The sequence below is a fragment of the Ipomoea nil genome, unplaced genomic scaffold (assembly GCF_001879475.1).
Source record: "Ipomoea nil cultivar Tokyo-kokei standard unplaced genomic scaffold, Asagao_1.1 scaffold1043, whole genome shotgun sequence".
Classification (NCBI taxonomy): domain Eukaryota; kingdom Viridiplantae; phylum Streptophyta; class Magnoliopsida; order Solanales; family Convolvulaceae; genus Ipomoea; species Ipomoea nil.
The window spans coordinates 3,565,222-3,578,829 of NW_017617471.1; the positions used below are offsets into that span (position 1 = coordinate 3,565,222).

The 13,608-nt window shown below is 37.1% G+C and overlaps 2 protein-coding genes across 3 annotated transcripts; both read left to right on the forward strand.

Moving 5' to 3' along the window:
• Positions 1–314: 314 nt before the first annotated feature.
• Positions 315–7,868, forward strand: LOC109180942 (probable disease resistance protein At4g27220). 2 transcript variants are annotated; one of them, XM_019330664.1, is made up of 5 exons: positions 315–334; positions 3,749–6,718; positions 6,805–7,292; positions 7,430–7,473; positions 7,571–7,868. In XM_019330664.1, exons 2-3 carry the CDS (start codon positions 3,794–3,796, stop codon positions 7,288–7,290), a joined length of 3,411 nt encoding a protein of 1,136 aa, XP_019186209.1. In that variant the 5' UTR covers positions 315–334; positions 3,749–3,793; the 3' UTR covers positions 7,291–7,292; positions 7,430–7,473; positions 7,571–7,868. The 2 variants fall into 2 exon arrangements, with proteins under 2 accessions (XP_019186209.1, XP_019186210.1); XM_019330665.1 differs by having other exon boundaries at positions 6,805–7,298; positions 7,454–7,868.
• A 2,709-nt stretch (positions 7,869–10,577) lies between these two features.
• LOC109182321 (transcription factor PCL1-like) lies at positions 10,578–12,932 on the forward strand. Its single transcript, XM_019332464.1, has 2 exons — positions 10,578–11,964; positions 11,998–12,932. Exon 1 carries the CDS (start codon positions 11,067–11,069, stop codon positions 11,952–11,954), a length of 888 nt encoding a protein of 295 aa, XP_019188009.1. The 5' UTR covers positions 10,578–11,066; the 3' UTR covers positions 11,955–11,964; positions 11,998–12,932.
• The last annotated feature ends 676 nt before the right edge of the window (positions 12,933–13,608 follow it).

The window sequence follows — 13,608 nt, forward strand, 5'->3', positions numbered from 1 at the left end:
TTGTCCACACATATATAGCGTTTGCTTCATCTTAACTATTTATCTCCGATCCTCTTAGAATCACATTGTGATAAGGGAAGAACAACATTGATGGTGATGAAGACTTGTACTCAGAGCAAAGCATTATATTCTTGTCCTTGTTAAATATGGCCATGATTATTGTAACACTCTTACACTGTCAAATACAAATTCCCCATTCTAATCTGCACCTCATCTCTTCAAAACTACTGCCAATATAATATGCCCCTTTTTACTGCTGTTTCTTAGCTTATTTTACATTTCTTCAGTTCACACTTCACAACTGCTCTGATCTGCTGGGTTGGAAGCTAAAAAGGTACCATATTTTTATATATCTCTGTTTGTCTTACTGTGATGTATTTTAATTGCTTGCTATATGCAACCATATAACACAAAAAGAGACAGAATTATGATGCTCGCACGAGCTTAGTTCAATGATTCAGTATGCTGTATTTGAGAGAAGAGATCAAGATTCAAACTTTGGTGGCATATTAAATATGCTCAAAATAGACAGATCCCTTGTGCACACCTGCATTTGACTTTGTTTACTAATACATTGAGTCACCATAATTTACATCATTCCATATAGACAACTTAGACTGATTTACTCTTGTGGTACTTTGCTGCCGATCGACTAAGATGACAAGACATAATTAACCTAATGCTCATCCCAATATATATATATATATATATATATATATATATATATATATATATATATATATATATATATTGCATGGCTTTTATCTAATTTGGTTGAATTGTTTTCATTTGTAGAGATAAGAAGAATTGGGAAGATGGAATTTGTATCTGCCCTACTGAAGCCAGTTCTTGACAGAATAGTAAACCCAGTTTTGGAAGAGATTGGATACGTGTTTGAGTACAGAAGCAACATTGAGAATTTCAGGAAGAAAGTGGAGAAGATAAAGGTTATGAGAGATGAGGTGAAAGAAAGAGTTGAGGAAGAGGAGAGAAAGCTGCAGATTGTTGCACCCAGAGTAAAGGCATGGCTACATGAAACAGACAAAATCACTGCCAAAGAACACACGATTTTGGCCAAGAAATCCGATGTTGAAAAAGGTTGTCTCAAAGGTTTTTGCCCAAATCTTAAGCTGCGTTATTCTTTGAGTAAGAAAGCCAAGAAGGGTTCACAAGATGCTGTTGAACTACTCGGGGAAGGTTACCAATACTCCAATGTTTCCCGTTTAGGTCCTTTCCTGTCCCAACGCTCATTCGGTCTTCCCTAAAGGTTGAATCTTCAATCATAAAAGTTTGGCATTCCGACCCAACGCTCATTCGTGATGTGCTTAAATCAATCAAATTACATACAATTAACAAAAAAATAAAAATGTTTAAGGGTTATAAATTATGTCGGTGTTATGTACTTATGTATTGTAAAGAGTAAATTATCAGTGATTTAATATAACTTCTGGAGATGATCTATTGACTTTATTGGTTTGAGTCGTTCAACTATATACGGACAATTATTATTAAACGATCTTTATGTGGAAACATTTGATTGATTTATTTTATGTTTGATTTAAAAGTAGATATATATCATGTTGAGTGTGGTTAGTCAATTCAACGTAGCAAATAAATAAATAAATAGAAATTATTAATAAGTCTGGAGGTAAAGTCAAGAGGAAAAATAGCATACTAACCAACATATTGTTTTTTTTTAAATTATATTTTTATAAGACTGTACTTATAATCCTCACTTGTCATGAATTATGATGTTGCGGCTTAACTAAGTACCTCGTTGATCAATCAATATTTAATTATGAGAGACATTGATCAATTAGATCTCTTGCACATATAAGTGTACATGTGGCGAAAAACCTGAAATCATTTAAGCAACTCGAGATTTATCTCTTACATGAATTTTATGATAGGTTATTTATGAGTTTAAAATATAGTCCGGTCAGGAATCGAGGACTAGCTAGATGCGAGCTAGGTATGAGTCAGGAATCAAGGTGGAACCAGTGGAGCTAGAAACCAGGGATTAGGTGCGAGCTAGAGTACCATAGTGGAACTAATGGAGCAGGAATCGGGAACTAGGTGCAAGCTACGTATGAGGCAGAAACTAAGGTGGAACTAGTAACATGTCAAAAAAAAAAAAAAAAAAGGAAAAAAATATAGTCTAGCAGAAAAATGGAAAAAAAAAAAAAAAAAGTAAATGAATCATGATGTTTGTAGGAGTAAAATTAAATAAATGTAGCAGAGTATTAATGAAAGGAATAAGGTCCAAATTAGCAACCGAACGTAACCTGAAAATGTAATTAGGCCACAGAACGAAAAAAAGTATAATTAGGCTACTGAACCCTCTATGTATACAATTTCACTTAATAGCAGGTTACCCTCAACTTTAGCAGTTTACTTACTTACGTGGCAGATGAGTTGGCATTTTTAATAACTTTTAAATAATTTTTAATAAATTTTAATAATAAATTTTTCTAAAAAATGTAATTTAAAAAAACAACGGTTTTTTAAATTAATTTTTTTAAATTTATTATTAAAAATTATTTAAAAATTATTAAAAATGTCACTTCAGCTGCCACATAAGCAGGTAATCTGCTAAAATTGATGGTAACCTGCTATCCGGTGAAATTATATACATTTGGAGTGTTCAGTGACCTAATTGTACATTTTTGGAGTATTCAGTGACTTAATTGCACTTTTTTTTTCGTTCAATGACTTAATTGCATTATCAGCGTTGAGTAGCCAATTTGAACCTTATCAAAAAAGATTTTGGTGGAACAGGTCTTCCCCACCTCTCTCTGCATGACTGCATATCTACTTCTTCTTTACCTTTTTTATTTTGCTTGAAACTTCCCTAAAGGGAAAGGGACTATATTCTTGATGTAACAGTAAGGTGAACGTACCCAATAACACCCAGAGCCAAGAGAAATCTTGTGCATTTTGTGAAGTAATTAAAGTGTTTGCTTGATCCTATTTGTCTCCTCTCAGAATCACTTTCTCATAGGGGGAGAACAATGGCGATGGAGTCTTGTACTTTGAGAAAAGCATTATATTCTTCTCCTCTCATATATATACCTAGCCATGATTGTAACACCTATATGCTATCCAACACAAATTTCCCATTCTGCAGCTCATCACTTCAAGCCTACACTGCCACTTCCATAGCTTATTCCAATCTCATCTTTTCTAGTTCTTGTCACATTTCTTCAGTTTACAACTGCTGGGTTGGAAGCTGAAAAGGTACCGCATTTCTATCTTTGCTTTATTTTCATGTATTTAAACTGTTTGATATATTGTGCCACTAGAGCAAAAGAGAATAATTGTGTGTAGTGGAGTAAAAGTTGCTCTTCTAGTTCCAAGGTTAATGCCCCCACTATCCGAGCGTGCTCAAACAGCGCCTTGTGACCCAATGAGATAAATCAGTCTAGGTTGGACATAGTTGAACTGTTCAAACTAAGAAGGCCAATAGGCCGCTCCCACCGGGAGTCAAACTTGGAACCTTGTGGTTACCAAGCAAACAATATGACCAACTTGGCTAGGTTGGCCCCCGATTAATGCCCTCACTTGATTTGATGCTATATTGTTAGCAAGTCTATTGAAAATGTGTTCTTGTTGGTGTTGAATTGAAGAGATTGTGCATTCCGAACTTTAGATTGAAAGTATTAGATGCATTTAGGATGAAGCTTTAAATCTAATTTGGATATATAACATGTTGGTCAAGTAGGTGTAATAGTTTCTTTTTATTTGTTAGGAGAGAAAAGAACTACTTTTGTAGAGACCAAACGGATTTGGGAGGATGGAATTTTTATCTGCCCTAGTGGCACCGATTCTTGAAAGACTTGTAAAACCAGTTTTGGATGAGATTGGATATGTGTTTCAGTACAAAAGCAATATGGAAAGTTTCACAATGAAAGTGGAGCGGGTAAAGGATATGAGAGATGGGGTGAAAGAGAGAATTGAGGTGGAGGAGAGAAACCTGCAGTCTATTGCACCCGATGTTAAGGGATGGCTAGATGAAATAGAGAAAATTACTGCCAAGGAAGAGAGCATTTTGGAAAAGAAAGCTGAGGTTGAAAAAGGCTGTTTTAACGGCTATTGCCCAAATCTTAAGTTGCGTTATACATTGAGTAAGAAAGCCAAGAAAGGGGCGAAGGTTGCGGTTGAACTCATAGTGGAAGGTTCCAAATACTCGAGTTTTTCCGTTCCTGCACCTCCTTTGCAGGTTGAATTTATTGGGCATAGACAATACATAGAGTTTGAATCTAGAAAGTCTAATGAAGAGGAAATAGTTGAAGCACTCATGGATGGTGACATTAACTTGATTGGGATTTGTGGTATGGGGGGAGTAGGAAAGACAATGATGGCCAGAAAGGTAGGAAAAAGAATGACGGAAGAGATGATGTTTGATGAGTTTGTATTGGTAGCTGCTAGTCTAACACCAGACCCCAAAAAAATTCAACAAGAAATTGCAGAAGGATTAGGCCTCCAATTAAAAGAAGAGAACCCAACACTTCGAGCGAATAAGCTTCAGAGGAGACTGGCTTTAAAAAGGACTCTCATAGTTCTAGATGATATTTGGGCAAGACTAGATTTGGAGGAACTAGGCATTGCTTTTGCACTTGCAGAAAAGTGTAAAGTCATACTAACTTCTCGACACCGAGACACATGTGCTCAAATGGACGCTCAGAAGATTGTGGTGATTGAAATTTTACAGCAAGATGAAGGTTGGAGTCTTTTCAAAGAAAGAGCTGGGAGTTGTGTGAGTGATCCCGATTTACATCCTATAGCAAGAGATGTTTCAAGGGAATGCAGTCATCTACCACTTGCGCTCACAACTGTTGGAAGGGCACTGAGAGACAAAAGTCAGCATTCTTGGGAGGATGCCCGTACACAATTGAGAAGAGCTGCGCCAATTAATATTCCAGAAGTGTTGAAGGAAGTGTATCAACCGCTCGAGTTAAGTTACCAACTTTTGGAAAGCAATGAGGCCAAGTCTCTCTTTCTACTTTGTTCTTTATTTCCAGAAGATTATTGTATTCCATTGGAATTCTTGATTTGGTACGGTGTCGGGCTAAGGGTATTTGAAAACATCACAAGTTTGGAAGAAGCGAGAACTAGGGTATATAGATTGGTTGAGATACTTGAGGATCGGTTCTTGTTAGATGATGCAGCTGAAGGCCGGAGAAAGTGTTCACTAGTTCAGTATGATAAATATGTCAAAATGCATCATGTTCTTCGAGATGTAGCTATATATATTGCCAACAAGGAAGACACTGTTCTTATCATGACTAATGATGTTGAGTTGCCCAAAGAAATTTCTTATGAGAATCTCGCTTGCATTTCAATTGTTTCAAATGCATTGACTATGCTTCCGGAAACCTTGATATGTCCCAACCTTGATGTCTTAAGGTTAGAATGCGGCAATGAAAGATTGGAAATACCTAAGAAATTTTTTTATGGGATGCCAGGACTTGTAGTGCTGGATATGCCCGGGAGCTATTTTCATTCATTGCCGCCATCACTTGGGGGTTTGAGAAACCTTCGAGTATTGTATTTGGACAATCATCATGTTGAGGAAATTTCCATCATAGGCAAGCTTGTAAATCTTGAAATACTCATTTGCTTCTGTCGTGCTAGAGTACTGCCTGTTGAAATAGGAAGACTGGTTAATCTGAGGGTCCTAAATTTGGGGGACACTTGCATCCAGATAGTTGCCCCGGGGATAATCGCTAACCTAACCCGTCTGGAAGAAGTGTACATGATAAATAATAATTGCAGATGGGAAGGTGCTGGAGGACGTGAGGGGTCGAATGCAACTCTCCATGAGCTAGGTACCTTACCAAATTTAACAGCTTTGGAGATTCAGATACTTGAACCAAGCCTTCTACACACAAACATATCCTTTCGCTCCTTTCCAAAGAAATACTTTGTGTTTAGCTCTTCATATTACCTACGGGAAGGCCACTTGCAGAAAGCTATGTATCTGTCTCTTCCCCTCTTGGCTCCATTGGGCAATTGGGTTCGTGTCTTGCTAAGAACTGCCCAGGATCTTTACTTAGATGACATTGGATCAAAGATTGCGATAGATGAATTGGTGCCAAAGAACTTTTGTTATGTGAAGAAACTTATACTTCAAAACTGTAGTAAAGTGGAATTCCTGGCGAACACAACTATGGTGCCACTGGAAAGTTCTGTTTTCCCAATCCTAGAGTCTCTCTGTCTCTTGAATCTCATCAACTTCAAGAAGATATGCAATGGTCCATTTCCAGCAGGTTCCATGGAGAGGCTTAGTCACCTCGAAGTCATTGCACTTCCCAAATTGATCACTTTATTGGAGGAACCAACTCAAAGAGTTATGCTTCGAAATCTCCAAGGCATTTTAATAGATGCATGCCCTCAATTACAGAATCTTCTTTCACTCCCAATGACTAGAGGTTTGGTGAAACTGAGAGATCTTGATATATACGATTGTGAATCTATGCAAGAAGTCTTTTCAAATGGAAGAGAAAGTGGGCATGCGGCACAGAAGGTCACGTTCCCCAAACTAAACCATTTGAAACTTCAAAAGTTACCAAACCTTACTAGTTTTTGCCAGGGCGTTGAAGATATTGAGTTCCCGCAATTAAGATACTTGGAGATTACAAACACACCAAAATTTAAGAGTTTCTGCGATTCAGAGAGCTCAGATGATTTGGAAGGCCATTCTCTCTTTAACCAACAGGTATTCAGAAGTACTGTTATTTACTTCATTCTTAATTTCCTTTTTATCTTCGTCTAGCCAATCCCGCGTGTTATTTATTTTTGCAGGTCAAATTTGATTGCCTAAAGAGAATCATACTAAAAGGATTGGATAGAGTGACAGATATAGGAGGCTGCTCTTTTATTGAACTTGAAAGTTTGAGGATAGAGTCGTGCAACAATCTGACGAGGCTATTTTCTCCCTCAGTTGCTAAGGCCTTCGCCAATCTCAAGGAAATGGAAATCGGTGACTGCCTGCAAATGGAAGAAGTAATTTCAAATGAGAGACGACAACAGAAACGAGACAGCACAACACTGCTTCCCAAGTTGGAGAAGCTGAAAATAGCACACCTACCTGAGCTCCGGGTCTTTTGGCAAGTGGAGCGTGATTTAGAGTTGCCATTGTTAAAGGATTTGGAGATTGACGATTGTCCTAAAATGAAAGCCTTCACTCATGGGTCACTCTACACTCCGAGCCTTAATCAGCTCATGATAAATCGGAAAATCATCAATAATCTGGACATTAATGTTGCCCTGCAACAATATGCACCATGAAAGCCAAGGTATCTAGCTTCTCCAATAACAAACATGATATCGATTCTTTTACTTCATTGTTTCTCTTTTTCCTCCCTTCCCTTCCCTGAACTTCTTAACACTTCTCCATTCTTTTCATTCTAGTACGAATTCCAGATACGAGCATCGTGTTAGATAAAAGGAGGATGGAGCTAAACAGTTGTGGTACGTTTTGATCATCTCCTGTACTCTCCTGGTTATGTTTGTAGTATGCCATATGCTCTCTCTCTCTCTCTCTCATTAATGATTTCTTTATTCATAGATGGCAAGAAGTATGTGCTCTACAATGAGAATAATGGTTGATCTTATACTGGGGCAATGTTGGTTTTGGAATTGGTACAGAGAAGTATAAATTCTACTATGCGGACTCTCAAATTCTACTTTCTGATGCGGCCAGCATGGATAAGGTATCTTCATTCTGTGGGTCCCATGAAAATGTGTCTACATCAAAGATTTGAAAATAGGGAGCAGAAGTTGAGATCGGAATACATGTAGTATTTTCCGGAAAGTATTAAATGTTGGTGTGATTTTCTCCTTTCCCCTTCATCCTTTTTTGTTCATTATGGTCCCTTTGTGTTCTTTTTCCCACTTTATGGTGATGAACAAGCTCGAGACATATTTAAAACAATATAAAATGGTTGTTCACTGACTGTTACATATATGCCTAAATGGTTAGCAATGAGTATCAATGCATTAAGAGAGACAAATACTAATTCGACGAAAAGAGAATTAAGAAGGCAATGACAATATAATGCTACTCAAAAAGAGAACTAAAAAATCTTAGAGAAATTTAAACTAAAAGTAATATTTATTTAGATTATCATTTTTAGATTAAGTATTTAGACTATCAGTTTTATAAAGTTTTAAATATTTATTTTAGTGACATTTATAATGAATCTCCTATATTATTTTGTATTAATATACTTTGAATTACCCTTTTAAATAAACGAATTTGACATTCAATTACGCATGTATGAACTTGCCAATTATATCATTGCTACTTTGTTACCTTCTTTTCCCAAAAGGTTGAATACTCTATCCCAAGAGCCTTCACACTCCAGTCTGACAGAGTATTTAGGATGATGTAAATTACGGTGATTCAATAGCGCTCAAGGCCAAATGTCTCCACACTGTCGTTGCCGAGATTCGAACCTTGATCTCTTCTCCCAAATACTACCTACCGAAGCAGTGAGCTTAGCTCGCGTGGACCCAATGTTTTTTTTTTTTTTTTATCAACACTAACAGTGGCAAATTTATTCACTGCTTGCCCACATTTGTCATTTGTCAACATTACAACATACTATGGGTTTCCCACTTTCCCATGTTTTTTCAAGATTAAGTGGTTAAACAGATAATAAAGCAACTTAACATCACAAATTTGTTTTTTCTTCTTTAAACATCCTTTTAACAAATGGAATCATCATTATTAACCCCAATTCAGAACTACCTTTTTTTTCTTTTCTTTCCTTTTAAAGAGATTCGGTAAAAAAAAAAAAAATTCTCGATATTCGATATTATATTTAATAAAATCGCATTATTTTTTGTCTATAAATAAAAATAATTCTCTCAATACATGTTCTCTAGTTACAAAATTCAAATATGAGATATTAATTAATTTGAGAATTTCTAAAATATTAAAAGGTACCGTGTTATTGATTATAGTTTGGTAAAATTACACAAAGGAACATTGCCTAATAAATCAGTTATTAATATTTTGATCTATCAACATATTATAACTCTAACATTTTAAGAAACGCTACCACTTTTTCTATTTATAATAGTAAAATATGATATGATAATATTTCACATCATAAAATTTTCCTAATTAATTCTATCTTTACGAAAATAAGGCATAGTTCAAGTGACAGGTGAAGATAGGTTTTATCTTAAAATGAACTAAACATAGGATATAGACTAAACCTTAAAAAATAAAAAATCATAGCTAATTTAGGTTGTAAAATGAAGAAAAAGACAATAATAAAGGCTTAATGGAAAATGTAGAAGTTGAAAGCTAAGAATAAAGATAGTCCACACATCCTTTGTGGAACCCACAACAAAACACTACTAGACATTGACTTGATGTCTTCATTTGTATTCCACCTTAAAACCACAACCCCCCACCCATTGATAAGAAATGTGATAAAATTTTAAGTTTTTTTTTTTTTTTTTTTTTTTTTTTGGATTATGAGAAATTTACAATTACTATCTGAAAATGTGTATTGGATAAATTTCGCTCTTATACGTTACTTTAAAAATAATTTCAAGATATATGTAAGATTGTGAAGTGTTTTTTTTTTTAAATACTATTTTTATTTGTATGACTTAATTAATTATAGTTTATTTAAAGTATTCATAATTTAATCTTTTGATTAATTAATTTAATGTCAATGAATAAGATTTATATACTCCCGCATTTAGTCCTTACTTCTCTCGCGATGTAACTTTTATTCTTTAGGTGTTCATGAATTGATTCCTTGACACTTCAAAAAAAAAAAAAAAAAAAGAGCCCAGAACTTTTTAAACAATCATTATTGTGTGAATCATACTATCAAATAATGTATATTCAGTATACAAATAATGTACTTTTAATATATTAAAAATGTACATTATATTCAGAAAAAATACATTATTTGAGTACTGAAAGTACATCAATTTGTATAATGTACATTCAGAACACAAATAATGTACTTTTAAATATTAAAAATATACTTTTTGTTATGATCTATACATTCTTCCAAAAGGTTAAACCCCAATCCTAAGGGCCCCCACATCCCGGCCGACAGAGCATTTGGGAGGATAGGTTGTGATCTATACATCATTGCGTGGACTATAGTCAAGAAAATAATTTGCCTCTCAAAAATTCTGTACCTTTAACTTGCAGTTGTACTAATAATCTGCTTATTATATGCCAAAATTGATTTTTTTTTTTTTTTTGTTTGGTAGATGAATTTTAAAATGTAGTAAAATTGAAGAATTTATCAAAGAATTATACTACATGTACTCTCAAATCTTACTATCTTATATGGCGAGCTTTGATAAGTGTTTTTTTTTTTTTTTATGTAGGTCTTACTATAAGTATCTATATCAAAATTTTGTAGATGAAAGTAAAAGTTGAAAGTACACAGTATTTTCCCTTACCAAATATAGATGTAAAATAAGAGGAAAAAAAAAAAAAAGAATGAAAATGGTGGGTGGCACTCACTCTCACGAGTCATCTCAAGCAAAGTAGCATAAAGAGGGCTCCTCTCAGCTCCCTCAAATCCCGGAAAAAACATAAACCCTACCGGACCCAAGCCGCCACGGGCACTGCACTCCACTCTCCACTGTTTATGCCCAAAATCAACACATTAAAAAAAAAAACACAAAACAAAAAAAGAAATTCCCATTGCCATAAAAATCATAAAGAAATGCATCCATCGCCAATACTAACCATAATAAAAAGCTGTAAGTAAAGAAGAAAACAAGATCCACCTCGAACCCCCCTCCACCTTCACCCCCACCCCCACCTATTCATTCATTCATTGTGTTCCTCTATCCAAAAATCAGGTGCTTTCTGAAAGGGAGATTGAGGATAAATGATACCCATCTATAAAGATTTCATCTTTTTTTTCTGATTCTCTGCACTTCTTTTCAGTGTTTACCCCCTCCCTCTCTCTGGGTTTGAGTTTGAGTTTGAGCTTTGCCGGTTAAAAAGTTCGAATCTTGGAATTCCGGCGGGTGGGTTTCTTCATAACCGGGATTTTGGCGGCGGTGGAGAAATGAGGGAGGAGGACTCCAATTGGTTTGCGAAATGGGAAGAGGAGCTTCCTCCTCCGGATGAGCTTATGCCCTTATCTCAAACCCTAATTACTCCTGATCTAGCTCTGGCGTTTGATATTCAGAATCCCAGTAGCCCTCACCACCCGCCCATACAGCCGCCGTTGATGGCGGTTCAGACGCCGCCGTCCTCCCAGCCCAACTCCTCCGCCGAATTTGACTCCGCCGACTTGGGCGGCGCCGCCGCCGCCTCCGGCGGCGGCGACGAGCCCGCCCGGACCCTGAAGCGGCCCCGCCTCGTGTGGACCCCGCAGCTCCACAAGAGATTCGTGGACGCGGTGGCGCACCTGGGGATCAAGAATGCGGTGCCCAAGACCATAATGCAGCTGATGAGCGTGGACGGCCTGACGCGCGAGAACGTGGCGAGCCATTTGCAGAAATACAGGCTCTATCTGAAGCGTATGCAAGGTCTCTCTAATGGCGGAGGGGGCGGCGGCGGGGGAAACAACTCCGCTGGGGCAGGGGTGGACGCTGCAACCGACCATTTGTTCGCTAGTTCACCGGTGCCGCCACATTTCCTGCACCCCGTGAGGTCAAACTCCGACCATTTCCTGCCGTTTGTCCCGGTGGCTGCTGCAATGCAACACCACCACCAGATGGTGGGGCACCACCCTCAGCTCCAGCAACAGTACAGGCATTTCGGGTCACCCCCGAACGGGCAATTCGAGCATACATTCCTATCCAGGCAATCCCAGCAACAGGTTCAGAGGATAGGGGCACCAGTACATAATAATAATAATGCCAATTCTTTGGTGCCATCATATGTGGAAGATGTGGAATCAGCTAATGGGAGGAAGGTCCTTACTCTATTCCCCACCGGGGGCGATTGAGAATTCGATTCAGGGTAACCCCCGCTATCCTTATGCCCCCCGCCCCCCCGATGGTTATGGAATGTCAAAACTTATGCAATTTCGCCCCCGGTGGTTAAGGATTTAGATTCTTTAGTTCTTGTGCTGGTGGTGGTGGTGTAACAGTCTTTAGTACTTTTGTGTCCTCCGGGAATTGTGAATCCCTCCCTGATCGAATCGAATTCATTGTTGCTTCTTCTGTGTTTTTTGCCTGTAAGGACTAGGATCTGGAAACTAAATTTGGGAAGAAAAAGAAAATCTAGAAGTGTAATTATGTTCTGGCCACTCTTGTGCTTTCTGTGTCAGCTTCTTTTTTATCTGTTGGCTACTAGTGATTTTGGCCTTGATGTCACATGCAATAATGTCCTAATCAGCCCCACTCATAATGTTGTCTAGTCTATGGATCAATGTGGTTCCTTTGAACCTTTTTTTTGTTCTTCTTGTTTCTAGTTTATGGAAAGCACAAGTGTTTGACTCTACTCGAAAAATCTCGAGTATTTCCTGTGTGGGGTGTGTTATGATCCTCGTAGACACACATTCTTTGCCGAAGCAACAATGCCAATGGTTATGGAGAGCAAAGATGCAACGACAGAGTTCCTTGGCTATTTTAAGGAATCTCCTGCGTAGGAACTGTATGGATTCTCTCGGGGTTCTTAGTTTCGTTGTCCTGCTGCTTGTAAATTGTGTGGTTTCATAGCGGATAGAAGTGTTGATTGGAGAATCTTTGAGGAAGAGCAATAACAAGTGCAGAATGTTAGTATGGTTTAATGTCTTAGAATGATGTATAATTTCTGGCTGTTCTTTTTGCTCAATAGTGGTCAGCCCTGTGAGTGATCATCTCATTTCTCCTCCATATACTAAGTATAATCATAAAGTTTACTCAACTGTCATCTGCAAATCTATGTTGTGTTCATCTTCTTGTTGCTTAATCAAGTTTTGTTGAATAAACTTCCCTTGTTATTACTTTCTAATCTTCCTCTTTTTACGCATGTCACCGTGTTTCTGTTCGGTGTTCAGATACACGTTAATTTAGTTGAGACAAAACACCTCGTTCAATTTAGTACTATACTAGGCAAAAGGTAATAATAAATTTTTAACTTAAGCAAAACACATCATTCAATTGAGACCCCTTTAGATCTGCATACCACCGTATCTCTCCATCAGCTTAAACTTTTAGTTAAAACGGAACACATAATTCAGTCTAATATCAAAACAAACGAAAGATAAACTTATAGTTGAGACAAAATACATCCTTGATCTGAACTTTCACAGCAAATCTTGAAAATTTTAGTTCAGACAAAACACATCTTTAACATAGATTTTTAGGGCGAATCCCATTTATTAAGATTTTTGTGTGTTTTATAATGTTTTCTTCCATAGGTTGCAGCAATGGCCAATGGGTGATGTGTTGTGAAGAGATTGAGAATGCAGAAGATAGAAGTCACTCACAAAAAGTCATTGAACAAAGTCAATATTTTACGCCTGGGATTCCTTGATTCAATCACACCAATCTCCACCATAGAAATTGCGCCTGACGGTTTGGAATATTTTTTATTTTGTGAAAAGTACAACAATATGTTTTCATCCCAACATGTCTGATAACGACTTCGAAATTGAATACTCCATATTAACAAAG